Source organism: Poecile atricapillus, chromosome W (genome assembly GCF_030490865.1).
Source record: "Poecile atricapillus isolate bPoeAtr1 chromosome W, bPoeAtr1.hap1, whole genome shotgun sequence".
Classification (NCBI taxonomy): domain Eukaryota; kingdom Metazoa; phylum Chordata; class Aves; order Passeriformes; family Paridae; genus Poecile; species Poecile atricapillus.
Window position 1 is genome coordinate 15,085,977 of NC_081288.1, and position 15,499 is coordinate 15,101,475.

The 15,499-nt window shown below is 39.8% G+C and overlaps 1 protein-coding gene across 4 annotated transcripts in view; it reads left to right on the plus strand.

Moving 5' to 3' along the window:
- Nucleotides 1-15,499, plus strand: part of LOC131592348 (neurotrophin-3) — a 48,419-nt gene that overhangs the window by 17,395 nt on the left and 15,525 nt on the right. For 2 of the 4 annotated variants that reach the window (XM_058863788.1, XM_058863789.1), the window contains exon 2: nt 1,102-1,170. The exons of the other annotated variants lie outside the window; for them this stretch is intronic. In XM_058863788.1, the coding sequence (XP_058719771.1) occupies nt 1,132-1,170 (39 nt within the window). In that variant the 5' untranslated portion in view covers nt 1,102-1,131. The remainder of the gene's footprint in view (nt 1-1,101; nt 1,171-15,499) is intronic. 4 annotated transcript variants of the gene reach the window in all.

The window sequence follows — 15,499 nt, forward strand, 5'->3', positions numbered from 1 at the left end:
GAGCTCAAAGAAGGGAAAGGAGGATGAAGGGCTGCCAAAACAGGCTCCAAAGTGTCTTGCTGTGACTCTGACCAAGTGCTTACAACAAACTGTCCAGGAATAAGTTCCAGCTCAAAAAAAGCAGTCACTTCGTGGAGGTTATTTGGCATGTCTTCCTGAATAACAAACACACTGGGGTGGTGGCAGGGCCATCATAATTCACTTAAAATTTGTACTCAAAGCTAAATTTCACCCTTACAGAGACCCAGCTTTGAGGTCTTCTTCCTCTTAGGGCCTATTTTTCCAGGAGCTCTGCCTTAGTCCAGCCCCCTACCCAGTCTCGTAACAGAGTGAGCTTCAGACAGAAAGAAAAAGGGAATTCACTGAATATTTTAATATTTTTGACATATTCATTCAGTTCCCCACACCTTAATGCTCTTCATTGATCCAGTGATATCTGGGCCATGTGTGGTGGTGCCAGCAGTTTCCAAAATTGTGCAAATACCCATGAAACATGGCTTATTATGCATAGCTTGGCAGTTCAGTGTAAAGAGTCTGCCAAAAGGAGACAGGAGCCTTATCAGAAAGAGACAGGAAATTCTCGAGCAAATTTAGGAGTTGACTTTTTGAGTTAGGAGTGTTGACAGGCGCAGATCCCTCTGTCTGGCAATTACCAATTCTTCCTCTCATAACTACAAGGAAAATCCAAGTACCTCAAATTTTGACTGGGCAGGAGGTGTGTCCAAGACCTGTTTCTCCAGAGCCATTCCACTTCTGCAGTTCTTGTTCTGACCTCAGACCAAAAATGCAAAGGTCACATTTCCCTGCTTGAGATCTCAGACCAGCTTTTGTTGCTTATGGAAGATTTCCACCCAAACATGGTAGAAGTTTCTAAATATGTCTGACAAAACTATGACATTGTCAAATGTGAATGAAACGTTTAATCCAAAACCTTGCCTAGGAAATGTGAGAGGTGCTGTTCCAAGTTGGCAGATTGGTTTCCCTGTCAGGTGTGTGCGTTTTTTTGTTTGGTTTTCTCAGCCATACATCACTTGGCTCTGCCAAATACCTAGATAGCTGGGATCAGCTCTAGCCATGAGGATGTTAATCTCTTTGTTTTAGTGTTTTATAGGATTGCTTCAGCACTAGACAATGCATTCAGACACTGGAAGGAGTAGGATCGGACACAAGGTGAATGACAAACTCTCTGTTTGAAGTGGAAAACTTGCTTGATTTTCTGCTAAATTATTCTGTCCCTATTGGCAGTTTGCTATTTCCACAGACTTGGCTCATAAATATTGGATGTCTGCCTAGCTGGGAAATTGCATTTCCATTTTCAACACCTGCTATGTGCTAGACTTCTATGAGAGTGCTTAGCTGGCTCTCTGCAAAGAGGGGGTGCTTACAGTTAGTGTTGTTACCTGTGAGTGTCCTTAAAACATGCTTAATACTCACCCCAGTTTTACCTTTCCAAGACAACTCCAGTTTTCTATGGATTTTGAAGTACTGGTGAGATTCTCATCAGATTTTTTGTTGTTCTTACACCACCATATCTCATGCAGACATAAAAGATTCCATGCTCTTCCCTTATAAACCCAGGCTCAGATATTCCTGTTTGGTATCTCCCTCCACACTTAGATTTCACATTGTGTTTGTTCAGGAGTGTTTAGGAAGAGCCAATGTTTGCATTTCATGGCACTGTATGTATAGAGGCCACAGAGAATTCAGCAGATCCACTGAGGTGTTATGTAAACAGAGGATATTTATGATAATTGTAATTATACACGGTTGCATAGAATTAATCATGGAAGCTCAGAAACCATTGTTGCATATTTTGTTTACCAGATCTCAATAACTATTTTAGTAAGACAGACAGGCTCAGGGCTAAATTCATTCCCTGACAAGCTAGCAAACCTGGGTTTCTGCCCATATGTAGCATGGGTACAGAATCAGTGTCATATTCTGGGATTTTCTTACACAATGAGGCATAAATAAGCAAAGGAAGAAAAATAGTTTAGGAAAAACTTAAGCCAGTTGTTTTTATGGTAGGTTTTGGGGGATTTTTTAAAGATCTGTTATCTTTTGCTGTTAGTGTTTTTGCAAAAACAATGAATTCAGAAGTAGGCATTAATGGAAAACCTGAAATAACATATCACAGTGTTTCTGTGCAAGTTTTATTATCTATTGATCATAAATTTTTAAATACATTTTTGTGCATGAAACACACCTCCCTCTCCTCTTGCAGCAGCCCTGGAAATCTCATAGAGTAAAAGATTCAGTCAAGAAAATCACATAGAATCATAAATGAAAATAAAGAGATCACCATTTTCTTATTCACAAACTCTTGCCTGTAAATAAACTCCTGTTTATCCTGTTCTCAGCTGCCTCCAGTGATGAAAATTGCATGTTTTCTAAACAACCTGTTGCTGTTAGAAGGACACCCTATGCCTGCCTGGTCCTTCAGCCAAGCAGTTCCTATCTTGCTTCACTGCCATGTTAAGATGAACAAAAATCTGTTCTGGCCACTTGAGCTCATGGGGTTTTGGCTCATGTCTTAATTTTCTCCTCATGTAACAATCATTTAGAAAGAGAGGCACAAGTGCAGGTCTCATTCTGTAGCAAGGCTATATTAGTAACAGGATTTGGCTTTGAAAATTAAGACACATTTGCTGAACAGGTCATTGACGTTTTCCTGAATCTTAAGATCTCTTAATTTCAATTGCACCATTCAGATTCATTCTAAGGTTGAAGCACTTGAGGTCCGCCTCCACTTTTACATTTTTGGTAGTGCTGGAACCAAGAGCACTGTGCAAAGTCTCACCTGCTGCTTCTCACAACTGCATCACATAGGCAAGGTTCCTCCTCCATCTGGTACAACCATGAACAATAGAAGGGTAGAGCTCAAATGACTGATGAGCACAGTGGCAAGAGATTCCTGTACTTTATGCATCTGTTGCTATAGCCTTCAAGTATGGGTTTAGCTTACAGCTGGTGGAAGAATATTGCATGAAAATGCAATTTCCTGCTTCTCAGACTGAGTGAAATACACCTGGGAGTGAACAGGACTAGGGAACACAATTGTCTGGAGTCCCTGAAATGCAGGCTGGGTGGCACATGAGCTTTGCTGCTTTTCAGAGGAACACATTTATCTGCTGTGTTCTTTCCTCTGGGCTCTGCTAAAGGTTATCACTGCCCTAGCTTTTATGCTAGTTTCAAACATTTATGCATTAATCATCAGAGATATGGCACTTTTCCTTGCAATGTCTGCATATTTACTGTCTTGCATGACATATGTATATATCATTACTGGATGTTGATAAGAACAAATGAGAAGGAAATATTTAACAGACCCAAACAAGCACTATACTTAGCATGTGATTTATAGGCTTAAAATGGAGTCCAAATGCTAGTGGTGGGAGCCCTGTAAGCTGCATGTGCAGTATTGTGTTCCGCATCAGCACTTAAAAATGAAAAATTAAACATCAGCTCCGTTTACTTGGGCTACAGTGAATAACTTCAGTGCTTTATGAATTAATGAGGTGTGCTTACATGCCAAACTAAAAGCAAACTTAAAAAAAAACCCAAACACCTACAAGAAAACTCTTCTCTCCACTTGGCAAGACTTTTTGAGTCAGAGAGTAAGATGTACTTATGCCACCACAGTCTGGATAAGGCACAACAGAGCATTGCAGAGTACATGAAAACAAATTAATTCACTGGGAAAATCCTTTGCAGGTCACTCCTGGAAGGCAAAGAAAGAGATCGCCATGTTCAGTCCTCCCCAAAATAATGACCCAGCAGCATTTCAGAAGGTCAAGGGGTCTCAGAAGGAGGTGGAACCAATGGAAATACTTTCCAGTGTCAGACTTTCATCTGTGACAGCTAAAACTGGGGATTTAACTGAAGGAGAGGAGTGGAGAGGAGTGGAGAGTTTTCATACAAAAGAAAAACACAAACAGAGAGAAGCTGCCTTCAGAGAAAGCAAACAGTACTGTGTATTTTCTGATCACTCTGAAAGCAAAGATGTTAGAACCCGATAGACCAGTCCAGATGAAGTTAGTGGAGAGATTCCTAAGTATTTTGGTGGACTTTGGGGTTATGCTGAACTTTTGATGTTTCATGGGCAGGCTGCTGGCATGTGGGTTGGAGGGATCCAGTCCTGCCCATTTTATTCCAGAAATTAAGCAGTTGGTCACAGCCCTAGGGGTTCATGGCCTGCTTGTCCCATGGAAAAAAAATAGGTAGGCTTTCGGGATGCTGACAATTTTCTTGTTCTCTCCCCTTCCCAAGACCTGTGAACTGGAAAGCAGGTTCAAATCAAGATAAAATGTTAGGACAGATAGGAATCAAGAACAAGCTATGCTGGCTAGTGCTTGGGGAGACAAGAGGCATCACTGAGATGGAGTGTTTACAGAAAAAAAATCTCACAGCTCATATTTGTATTATGCATTTATAAATTCCTGGAACTCATTTTTATAGGGTTTTTGATTAATGGCTGTGCTGCAGTTCAGCACCAGGCCTATTGAACTTACTGTACGAGAACTGAGCAAGCCAAATATGAGCACTACTACTGGACTATGATTTAAAGGTGGTTCTTTGTTCAAAGGCATTGTTGGGGCAGCTCTGCTTATTGTACATCTAGAGATCAAAGTCAGAGCAGCCTCTCAGCAGCCTTCTTAAAATCAGAGGCAGGGATATGTTTGTCTCAGGTACCTCCACAGCAGAAGAGCTGAAGAGCAGTGAAAAGTGCTATGATTTCCCCAACACCTTTACAGCAAAGCAGGTGCAGAGCTTGTTGATGTATGGATTATCCTAATTACATATTTATGTCACTTCCATCCCAGTATCTTCCAGGAGCATGGCCAAATGCTCCATTTCCTTGTGCTGGTGTTGCATGCCAAGTGTTCCCACACTGTGGTATTTGACATTACTGCTGTTTCTCCCACACTTCAAAGAAGACATCTGTGGTTATGGCTGGCAAATGCCAACTTAATTGTTGATTATCATGGTAATGTAGTCAAAGCAGTCTCAGTTCTGCTGAGGTGGGAGTCACTTCATTAAATATAGTCCTTAGGGCAATTAGGATTTGTGAGGCGAAACGGGATGCTTGTAATTCATTGGTGTGCCAACTGGAGTCAAATTAAGGCAACGTGAAAAAAACAACAACAACAAAAACCCACCCAAAACTGGATGGGAAACCTAAAGATTTGCCAACATTGAGAGAAATATCAACAGACCACACCCTGTTCTGTGGTCTTCCCAGACAATGCAGCTTTCAACTGCAAGGTGGAATCACTCTAGGTGGTGAAATATCTGTTTGATCCCAGAGGTGGGATGGAAGATCAGGATCCTTGGCATATTTCACCCAGACTCCTGCAATCAGTTCTAGCAAGAAATAAAACAAAAGATTGATAATCATTATTGATAATGCAAGTCTTTAAAAATATGAGGGACCCTTTGAAATCATAGGTTCCAGGCAATTAAATCTGTCTCACTCTCTTTCTGAGTGTAGCATAAGTTTGAAGCTCCATGTCTCTTCTTCCATGCACTTTGTAACAACAACAACCAAAAAGGAGGCCACCCACCCCTGAACAAAGAGTAAATCCTGGAAAACTGAATTTTCAGGTAAAAATTAATACTGTAAAATTGTTTCTAAGAAAGAGTTTCTCCCCTAGGGGATTGGTTTTGTGTTTATAAAGACAAGAAACAGTTGCAATGATGCTGGATTACAAAATAGACCCAGACCAAAAAAAAAAAAAAAAAAAAAGAAAATTAGGAAGTATAAAGTTGCTGAAATTCATTTAATTACACTTATGCAGTGTAAGGGGCTTGACAGGAAGACAAGCTTAGTCTAGTTTTAATGAAAATGTTACTAGTTTTTATGACTGCTTGCACTTGGATGAATGTCCTTTATTGTTAAATATAAGTATTATACATACGTAATTAGCATGATATATTTATGGCAGAATTACATCTTTTTTTTTTTTTTAAAATTGGTTCCCTTCATTACTCATTCTCAATTAACTTCATTTTTTTCTTAGCTCTTTTTAATTTCTTTGAGCTTTGCAAAGCATAGTGGCTGTGATTTCCTACTTGGGGCACTATTTTGAAAGATCAACTGTATGGAGCAGGTCACGTGTTTCCTTTTAAAGGAAACTTTAATTCATATCTGTTGAAGTCCTTGCTTCCAGATGATTCAAATATAAAGTAGCATTTGTCTTGCTGTGCCACACTGTGATGGTTCAGTCACAACTGGAGGCTGTTGAGCAGATGAGACCCTGATTTGGTATTTCAGAAGTCCCTGCTGCACAATTTAAGAGTGCCAAGTGGGTCAGCCATCAGTCAGACACTGCACCAGACAGTCAAGCTCCAACAGGAGTGACAAGCAGTCATAAAGTTGCCATTTTCATGGGAGAATTTTGGTTTAAAAAAAAAATTATTAAAAAAGTACGATCTGAGTACATTAACCCTGGAGGAAAAAAAGTGGTGCTTTGAAGAGGAAAGGAAAAGCTGTTGAAAGTGTGTTCATATATCTATAGAATGTCAAGATTTTGGATCCATACACATTCTCAGGCTTTCAAAGCAGGAATGACATGAGGTTATGTATTTGAAGTACCAGAAGTTAGAGTTTAGCTTGAGGATGCAGAAGACCATTCACACTGGATAGTTCAGGTTCACAAACTGGTGATCTGTGCCACCTTGGATGCCATGCCTGGGAGTATTGGGGAGAAAAAGCTGGAGGAGCCACAAGTAACCTCACTCCTCACCTCCCAGAATTTAGGTGTCCTTGACACAGCATTGAGATGAACAATATGAAGAGATGAGAGTCCCCACTGCTTGGTCTCACTGTGGGTTTGGTGGTTTTAGGGGATAAATTCCAGTCTCCAGTATCTTTACATTCAGTATGACTGAAAACACGGAGGATTAGGGAATACCAGAGGGATTGTGTATTTTCATCTTGACTCATTAAGTAATTCTGAGTAAGTGTTCCCAAAGGTTTCCCCAGTGTTCCCTTTATCAGTCCAATTCAATCTATCCAAAAGCAGACAGACAGACTCCCACTAACTTCTTGTGGAGCTGGACTGAAATGTGCTGCATGCAGAATACACAGCTGCTTGCTTAGAAACATGAAAATAGCTAAAATCATATTGGGAAAATGCATGAAAGCTCATTAATTGAAATTATTTTTGTTTGAGTTGTATTCATGTGATGATTCATGTTTCTGGCTGTCAATTACAAACCAATGACCAATAGAAAAGTCATAAAAGATTGAGAAAAACACAGAGATCACAGTCTCTGATTATGTCATGTAACCTGTGTGACAGGAGAACAAGGACAGTCTTTTTTGGGATCAGTGAAACTATGACTACTTAACACTACTCATACTTGTAATTTATTTCTCTAAGTCCATTCTTAGGGTGATAAGAATTTTTTTCACTGACATACTTTCAGAACTAGATACAATTTTCATGCTTTCCTGTGAGAGTCATTGTGAAAATGGGAGGACTTGCTGAAACATTTGCAGTGATTCATTCCATCCCTAACCAAGAGACATACTTTTTTGCAGAACAAAACTATCAGCAAAAGGTAATTCTACACAGACTGCATGTGCTAAATCCCTTAGTGTTCCTATTTATCTGTGTAGGGAATATAAAACCAGATTCTCTTTTTCATCAGTCCCACATTCCAGGGAAGCTGCGTCTTTGACAGACTATGTAGGAGCAGGACTTTCCCAGCTGGGAGATGCACTCATCCCATTAATTCTCCTCAGACACCCATCCTGTCCAAAAATGATGAACCATTTTCTAAGCCCATCAAAGGACACAGGCTTTAAAGTAATTGTCACTTCCCAGAGTGTTAGAGAGCTCTTTAGTTATTCATCCTGAAAACTGCAAAGGCACCAAAACATCTTGGTCAACTGAGGGGGTGAGCACTTTATCAGAGTTTGGAAATCCCTGCTGTCATACTGGTTTTCCCTATTTTTTTCTGGAGTGGATGATTCACTGAAAGGAACTGAATGTATTTGTGTTCTTTCTTGAACCAAGATCTTGTCTAAGCCATCAGTGTGAGGTTTTACGTGTAGGAGGGGCAGATCCACAAGAAAACTTCATTACTGTGATCACCTCAAATGTTTTCACACTGATAACAAAGGGAGTCTGCACACACGGTTTCTGCGATTACACATGGCCATGTGAACACTTACAGAGAATTAAGAGAGTCACTTTTTTTTTTTTTTAACTGAAATTGATTCTGCGTGGCCTTATGTCAAAACAAATAAAGAGCTGGGATCAAAAATTAGCGTCTGGATAAATTTTGTTAGCAAAATTGGTATCATGGTTTACACAGACAAGCCAAAATATGTGAAAGTCAGGTTGGATGGGGCTCTGAACAGCCTGGGATAGTGGAAGCTATCCCTGCCCATGGCAGGGGGGGTTGGAATGAGATGATCTTTAAGGTCCCTTCCAGCCCAGGCAGTTCTGTGGTTCTGTGATCCTATGATCCACTAAAACATCAGCAAAACCCCCTGCAATTATCCTCCTGGAGGTGAGGGCTGAGTGGGTGCACACCTTTCTCAAACACTGTTCAAGCTGCCCACAGACCACTCAATCACTGTCTGCATCAATCATGAGTCTCAGAGGTCTGTGTCTGGCATCACTTGCAGCTATGTTCATGCAAACCTTTATTACAGATATTTTGCAACTAGGGAAATAATGGCCAGCAAAAACATAGTTTTCCCTAGTTTTTATTTTTAGTTGTTGTGACACAGATGAATGAAATGTGCAGTTGAGACAAATATCTAAATATATTTTTGTCCATACTTGAATATATCCAGGGAATCTTGGGTACAGAGCTATCTTCATCTCCCACAGCAGCTCCCACCACAAATATAACCTCAGTTTTTACAGTAACCACAGTATCTCAATAGTGTCATTAGGATTAATTACTTTCATTCCCATTTCACCGGTAGAAAAGTAGCTTAAAAAAGCTGTATTCTTCTTTTACTTCAGAACCACTAAATGCATTCTAGTTATAAAACAAATTTTTCAACTGTGCTACTGAATTAACCCAAATAAACACATCTCAGACTAAAATGAACATGTTTTGTCTTTACTAGTGCAACATGTAGCAGCTACATGTTCGTCAGTAATGCTGCAGGATGAAAAAAAAAAAAATTAAGTTAATTTTAGCAGCATAAACAAGTCCTTAATATCTTTCCCAAACTTATAAAGGCAATTCCCAAGGGAGTTAGGAGCTGAACAAGGGTAGTGACTTAACCACTGGACACTCATTTCTGGCTAGCTCAAGACCTCTGAGGAGGAATCCTGCAAAATTTTCAAGACCCATCAGCTTTTCCTTGGTCTCAGCAGGACTCAAAGTCCTGAGCACTTGGAATACCACAAACACAATCTGCACAATGCTGAAGCCAAGTTATGATAAGACCATGGGTGTTGGCAACATTTTTATAAACCGCTTTGAAAAGCACAATTTTAAATGTATTGTACAACATTCACATAGTTATGGTATATTTTTAATTACCATTGCAATAACATCTGGAGGCCTTGGTCAGGATCTGGCCTCACTGCCCCCAAACTGTTGAGATGCATTTTTTCTATGTCGTAGTGAATGAGACCCTGCAGAATTCCTCGTGTAAGGGGAGAGGAAATGGGGACATGCTTCTGGCATCTGCAGGTGGCAGGCAACCAGGATGCTGTGGGATTGTCCAATGGGCACATCCAGCCAAGAAAAGGGCCACAGCATGAGGCTGCAGCTGAAAATAAAACCTTCTCCTAGGTCTGCTTTCATACCCAGCCCCACGAGGTGAGGCCAGTCAGCTGCAGGGCAGGGACACAACACTTCTCCTGCTCTGTAACCTCAGTTAGTCCAGCCTGCAGTTTCCCCAAGCAGGAGATGCTTGATAAGGGCAGGAGGGTTGGCCTTCCCTGCTGGGGAGAGATGGGAGCATCACTTACTGCTCCAGATCCAACAGTGCTCACGTCCCAGCACAAAGCAAGGCACCAGCCTCCCTCCCAAAAACTCAGAATCCAAGAGCTTTGAACACTCAGCTTAAGAAAACAAGACTGATGAGAGGAAGGGGCGTATTTCTGGATGGAGATAGGAGCTCTATTCCCAGATATGCCCTCAGGCAGTCTATACCAGCAAACACAGCAGTAAGCTGTACTTGTAAATATATATTTTCACTTACTCAAACTGTAAACAGTGATGACAGCTGGGAGAAGAGCAAAGGTGGGTAGCAGGGAGGAGAAGAGAGATTTTTTTTTTTTTTAATTTCTCATGAAGAAATTAAGTTGCCAATCTCAGAACTGGTGAAAAAGTGTGCTGGCATCAAACCAAAACCAGTGTGTCCTGTGTGACACATGCTGACAATCAAGGTTCATTGTTTTTTCACTGAATGAGATAATTTCACAAAGCATCAGAGTATTTTCAGGTTAGGGCCAGATCCTCACAGTGAAGCAAACCAGTGGGATGACTCCGTGCTGCTAAACTACAGAAGATGTGGCTTTCTAGAAAAATATCAGGTGCCTGCATTGTCAGAGAAAATAGACTTTCAAGGCTTTTATATCCTTGTTCCTCAGATCCTGTGGATAATATTGTTAGATCTTACAATTCCACAGTAATGATATTATCCTTCAAGTCATAGACTTCCTAAGGAAATCACGTGAGAGTCTCACATTGTAATAAACACTCATACATCCCAGTCTCCCAAATTCCTGAAAAGGGTTTTGAATCAGAAAAATCAAATCAATTAAATTCAAACCATGTGGAAGGAAGGCCTGTTAACTTCAAACAGTTAAACCATTTGTGCTTTTAAACATATTTTGTTTATTTGTTTTTAAGTCAAATAAGCTGTTTTGATCTGTTGAACCGAACCCAAAATATTTTCAGATGGTCAAGTTGTAAACTTTTTGACTCATGTTTCTTCTTCCCAGATTCATGACTTTGAGACTTCCATGGCTTTTAAGTGCCTCTTCTCAATTTTAAATAGTGGTTCAAACCCCTGTTATGTTCTTTGTACCTGAGATAATTAACAGAGATTTAAAGCATTTTCAACTCCTTGCAAAGCAGAAAAATTATAGTGCAACACCCGTTTCTTCTGTACACTTAAAATAACACCACTTCAGCTTTGCAGGGCTCTAAGCAACAAAACTGTAGTAGAGATGTAAAGCTCAATCACTCTCTGATAATTTTGCTCAATTTTCTGCATTCAAAGCCTGTCCTGCTTTGCCCACCTGAGCTAAAGTGTTCATGGACTTCTCTGGAGAAAAAAAGTACCTGCTTAACATGTGAAGGGGGGGACTATGTTTTGCAGCTCTTCTTTCTTCTGTCAGCTGTTGTGCAGAGATGGCAGAGAGAAAAGAACACTTTGTATAGCTGCTCTTAGTGGAGGAGACACTAGGGGAAACTGGGGCTGTGGCAGAGGGAATGAAACAACTGCTGTGTGCTGCACAGACTGAGAGGTTCCAACAGAGAAAAAGGGGCAAAATCCAGAAGTGTTTCTCCATGTCTCCATAGCCCATCTAACCCAATTCCCAGCAATTTCTGTCATACCTGAGTCTGATGTGCTGATACAGCCTGTGTGTCTTTCTCTAAGTCCCTCCTAATTAACTTTTCACTTGGCCACTGCTGAGAGAGGATCTCAAGGTGTTTAACTTTCACCAGACAGCCAGAGAGAAAGGATGGAAGTGCTATTCCCCCTGAGAGAAGTCCAGCCAAGGGAGAGAATCTTGGAGCCATTGGTATCAGGCAATCCACGCAGCATAAAAATTTAAGAACATCCAAACTGCTGAAGGAGTTTCTGTTGCAGTTTGATTTTTTAGGAAACCAAAGAAGCTAACCACAAGTCACAGCACAAAACAAAAATAATTTTTGGTACTACTAAAGGAAGTATGCTGCTGCAGGAACCAGCAGGTTCAGACCCAGAAACTTCTCTGGCCTCTGCTTAAATTGGCTTCTTACACTCCAGCTCTGTCATACCACAGGCCTCCTGTGCACCTCAGGCAGGTCAGCTTCTCTCTTTGGCAGGAAGATTTTCACCTGCACAACAGGAATCACTGAAGCACCATTCAGCCTGGTGGGAATATCATGACAATAAATACTCTAAAATACCAAATCACAAGTTTCCTGAAGCTGAGGAGAACAAAAGGGCTTGTCTAGAGCCACAATTTAGGCAGTTGCCTCTGCCAAAAAAGCTCTAATGGGATGACAGGAGATGACAAAAATAAACAAAATAAAAAAGGATTTCACCACCACCAGAGCCTTTCCCAAGCATAAGCTGTACGACACAAGGACATTGCAACAACATATGTGTCCATCCTGTATGGGTAAACCTCTGTCTGACAGAGACTTTTATTTAAAAAAAATAAAATTAAAAAAAAAAAATAGCATAGATCTGGCCTGGGCTTACAGCATGTTCACCAGGTTGCGTCAATCTGGAAAAAAACAGAGACATAATCATGTATAGGTAGATGGAGCTGCCTTCCACAAGCAGAGACACTGAGAGAATGAAGATCCGTCCCTGACAGACAGATTCAGAAAGTCTTCTGCCCATGTGGCTGTGTCAGAGGCAAGAGGAAACATGGAATCACAGAATCATTGGGTTGATAAGGTTGGAAAAGGCCTCTGATATTACCAAATCCAACTGGTAACCCAGCAGCTCCAGGGTCACCACTAAGCTGTGTGAGTGCCATATTCACATCTGTTTTCAACACTTCCATGGATGGTGACTCTGCCATTTCCCTGGGTAATCTGTTCCAATGCTTTACAACCCTTTCTGTGGAGAAATTTTTCCTAATATTGCAGCCCCTGATTGATTCTGCTTTACACCAGTGCCTCTTTGATACAGGATCAGTTAAAATTTCATGGTTGAGCTCGTGCAACTTTTCTATGTGATCCTTTTTAAAACAGTTTGATTTTTTTTTCCCCACCAGCAGAACAAACAGAAACTTGACCGATAGCAATGCAGATTAAGCCACTGAAAAGGCATCGTGTCAGGATTATGGTTTGGAATATTTGAAGAATGGGAATATTGATAGAACAGAATCAGAAAGAGTGGGGGCCCTTCTTTTGTCACTTGTGCTTAGCTTGCACAAGTTTCACTTTATCACCTGCAGTGGAATTTCTCCCAGTCTAAACCAGTGTTAGAAAAAGAGGTGAGGCACAGGGAACACCAAGAGTGAGAATTTTTGAATTAGTAAACTGAGCAATCTGGACCACATTTAAACACAGACGTTTCATACACAGAAGACTGATGGGAAAGCATAAAGAAAAAAAATTAAAAAGCTTGTGAAGATGCTAAATGCACTTTATTCCAAAAAATAAGATCAAAAGAAGTATTTGAGCCAGAAAAAAAAATTATGTTGTATGCTAAGCATAAAAAAAAAACAATTTAGCAAAAACATATCCTCCTTGGCATTTACTCCAGAGAATACCAATCAGGAAAACAAGAAGATAATTAAGCTTCTGTGTTGCATTACTTCAAAAATTCACTTGAATGAAGGCAGTAGTACAATAATGAACTGAGTCAGAGAGCACTGTTTAATTAGAGGTTGATTTTAAGGGAGTTTATAAGAATAACACTTAACAAAGAACAACTTGGTTGGGCTTATTGTTATAGAAAAGGGGGGGAAAAAGGTTGTGGTGAGTTAAATGGCATTTATAAAATAGGAGGGTCTGATCAAACCAATCCAGATTAGTCCTCCACAGCAGTAAGACCTTAAAATTAGGTCAGGGGGATGAAAGGAGAGCTGAGTCTGAACTGTTTCATACAAAGGCAATGTGACATATGGAACATGTTACAACTAAAGCAGGGAACATGAATGTTTTCAGGAAAGAAAATGACAGGGCACTCCATAAGGAAATTTACAACCATGAAAGCTTCAAAAGCAATACAATTCCTATTTATTTGTGTATTTGTTTAAGCGAGGCAACCACTGTTTGTGCTCCAAAGGATAGGCATTATTTATTCTCCTTTACACCTTCCCAACAATGGTGTTTGTGAGGTTTGGTTTGTTCCATTTTCCTTGGGCTGCAATTTTGCTTTCCCAGAGCACAAAAGACAAGAGCTACTAACATTTTAAGGGCTATATTCTTAAGGTTCAATAGTAATGTTTTAAAGACCTTCTTTTGCTGTAGTCTCTTGTGCTTTCACTAGGAGTCTTATAAGTGAAAACTTTTTAGTACAAAACTGTCCTTGAACAAGTTGTTCCTCAGCCCACCTGCTATGTATCTCAGATTCTGTCTCCTGAAGGAAAATATTGAATATTAATCCAGAACTTCAATTTCAAATCTATAATCTGAGACCTTACTGTAGAAAAGAAACTTTCTCTTCAGTTAGAAACAAAATGAGAAATATTGAGAAATAATTTATTGTCTTTACACTGTGTATAAAACTCTCATTTTCATTGCCAAAAATTGCAGGTTATGAGGAAGGCAATGAAGTTACAATATATTTTTGTGTAGTGATACCTACATTAAAGGCATTTCTTCTGTTAGAATGTAGAAAAACTAATCTCTTTTCTCGCAGTAATGCTGTTTTTTTCTTACTCATAGCTGTAGACCAGCATAACCAGCTCCTAAGATGTCTAAGCAGTCTAAGATCAGTATTAATCCCAAATTTAAGGAAAAGGAAAAGCATTTAAAGGAATTTAATCTTTAATTTAAAATTAAAATTAAAAAATTAAAACATTAAAAATTAATAAAATTTAAATTAAATTAAATTTAAAGGAATTTCTTCCACATAGCTGTAGACAAGCACAACCAGCTTCTAAGCTGTCGAAGCTCAGTATTAATCCTAAATTTAAGGAAAAGGAAAGAATTTGGTGAACTGCTTATCTTAGCTTCAGCTTGGTGATAGAGCACAGAAAGGAGGACAAGAAAATAATTTTGTTTTACCAGCTAGTTGTTCAGACATTTGAATATTCCATTTTTCAATATTGTTAGAGATCTGCAACAGAAAGATCTTCCAAAAACAGTCACACTTTCTTCATCCAGGTAAATCTGAAGCAGCACCACACAAGTCTGCAGAGTTATTTTAAGTCTATGCAAGCAACTTTTAAGCCAAAGACACAGCAATGTTTCTTAAATTCCTCCAGTTTATTTGGAATCATGCTGATTGTGAGCATTAACACCTGACCCATTCCCTATTGGATTTCCTCATAACAGTTTACCAGTACTGACATTAGCTGAAGAGAAAACCAAGCCAGCTCAGACTTTATGCCAGATTATGACCTCAGTTTTATGCAACTCAGTCTGTAGTCGCCTGCTTTCTGCGTGACCAAAAGCAGAGTTTGGCCTCAAGCTTTAATTTTTAAGAGTTGCATATACACAACTGTCTCCAAGCATAATTCCATTTAATAATTTAAAATGGGAATAAATGTCCTTTTCAATTTCCCCTAATTTCTAGCAGTCTAAAAATATGTGTCTTATCTTTGCTGGATAACTCTAGCAAAGTATTTTGCTTGTAAACCCAACTTCTGCACATGCCCCTGAGTTCTATGGTCCA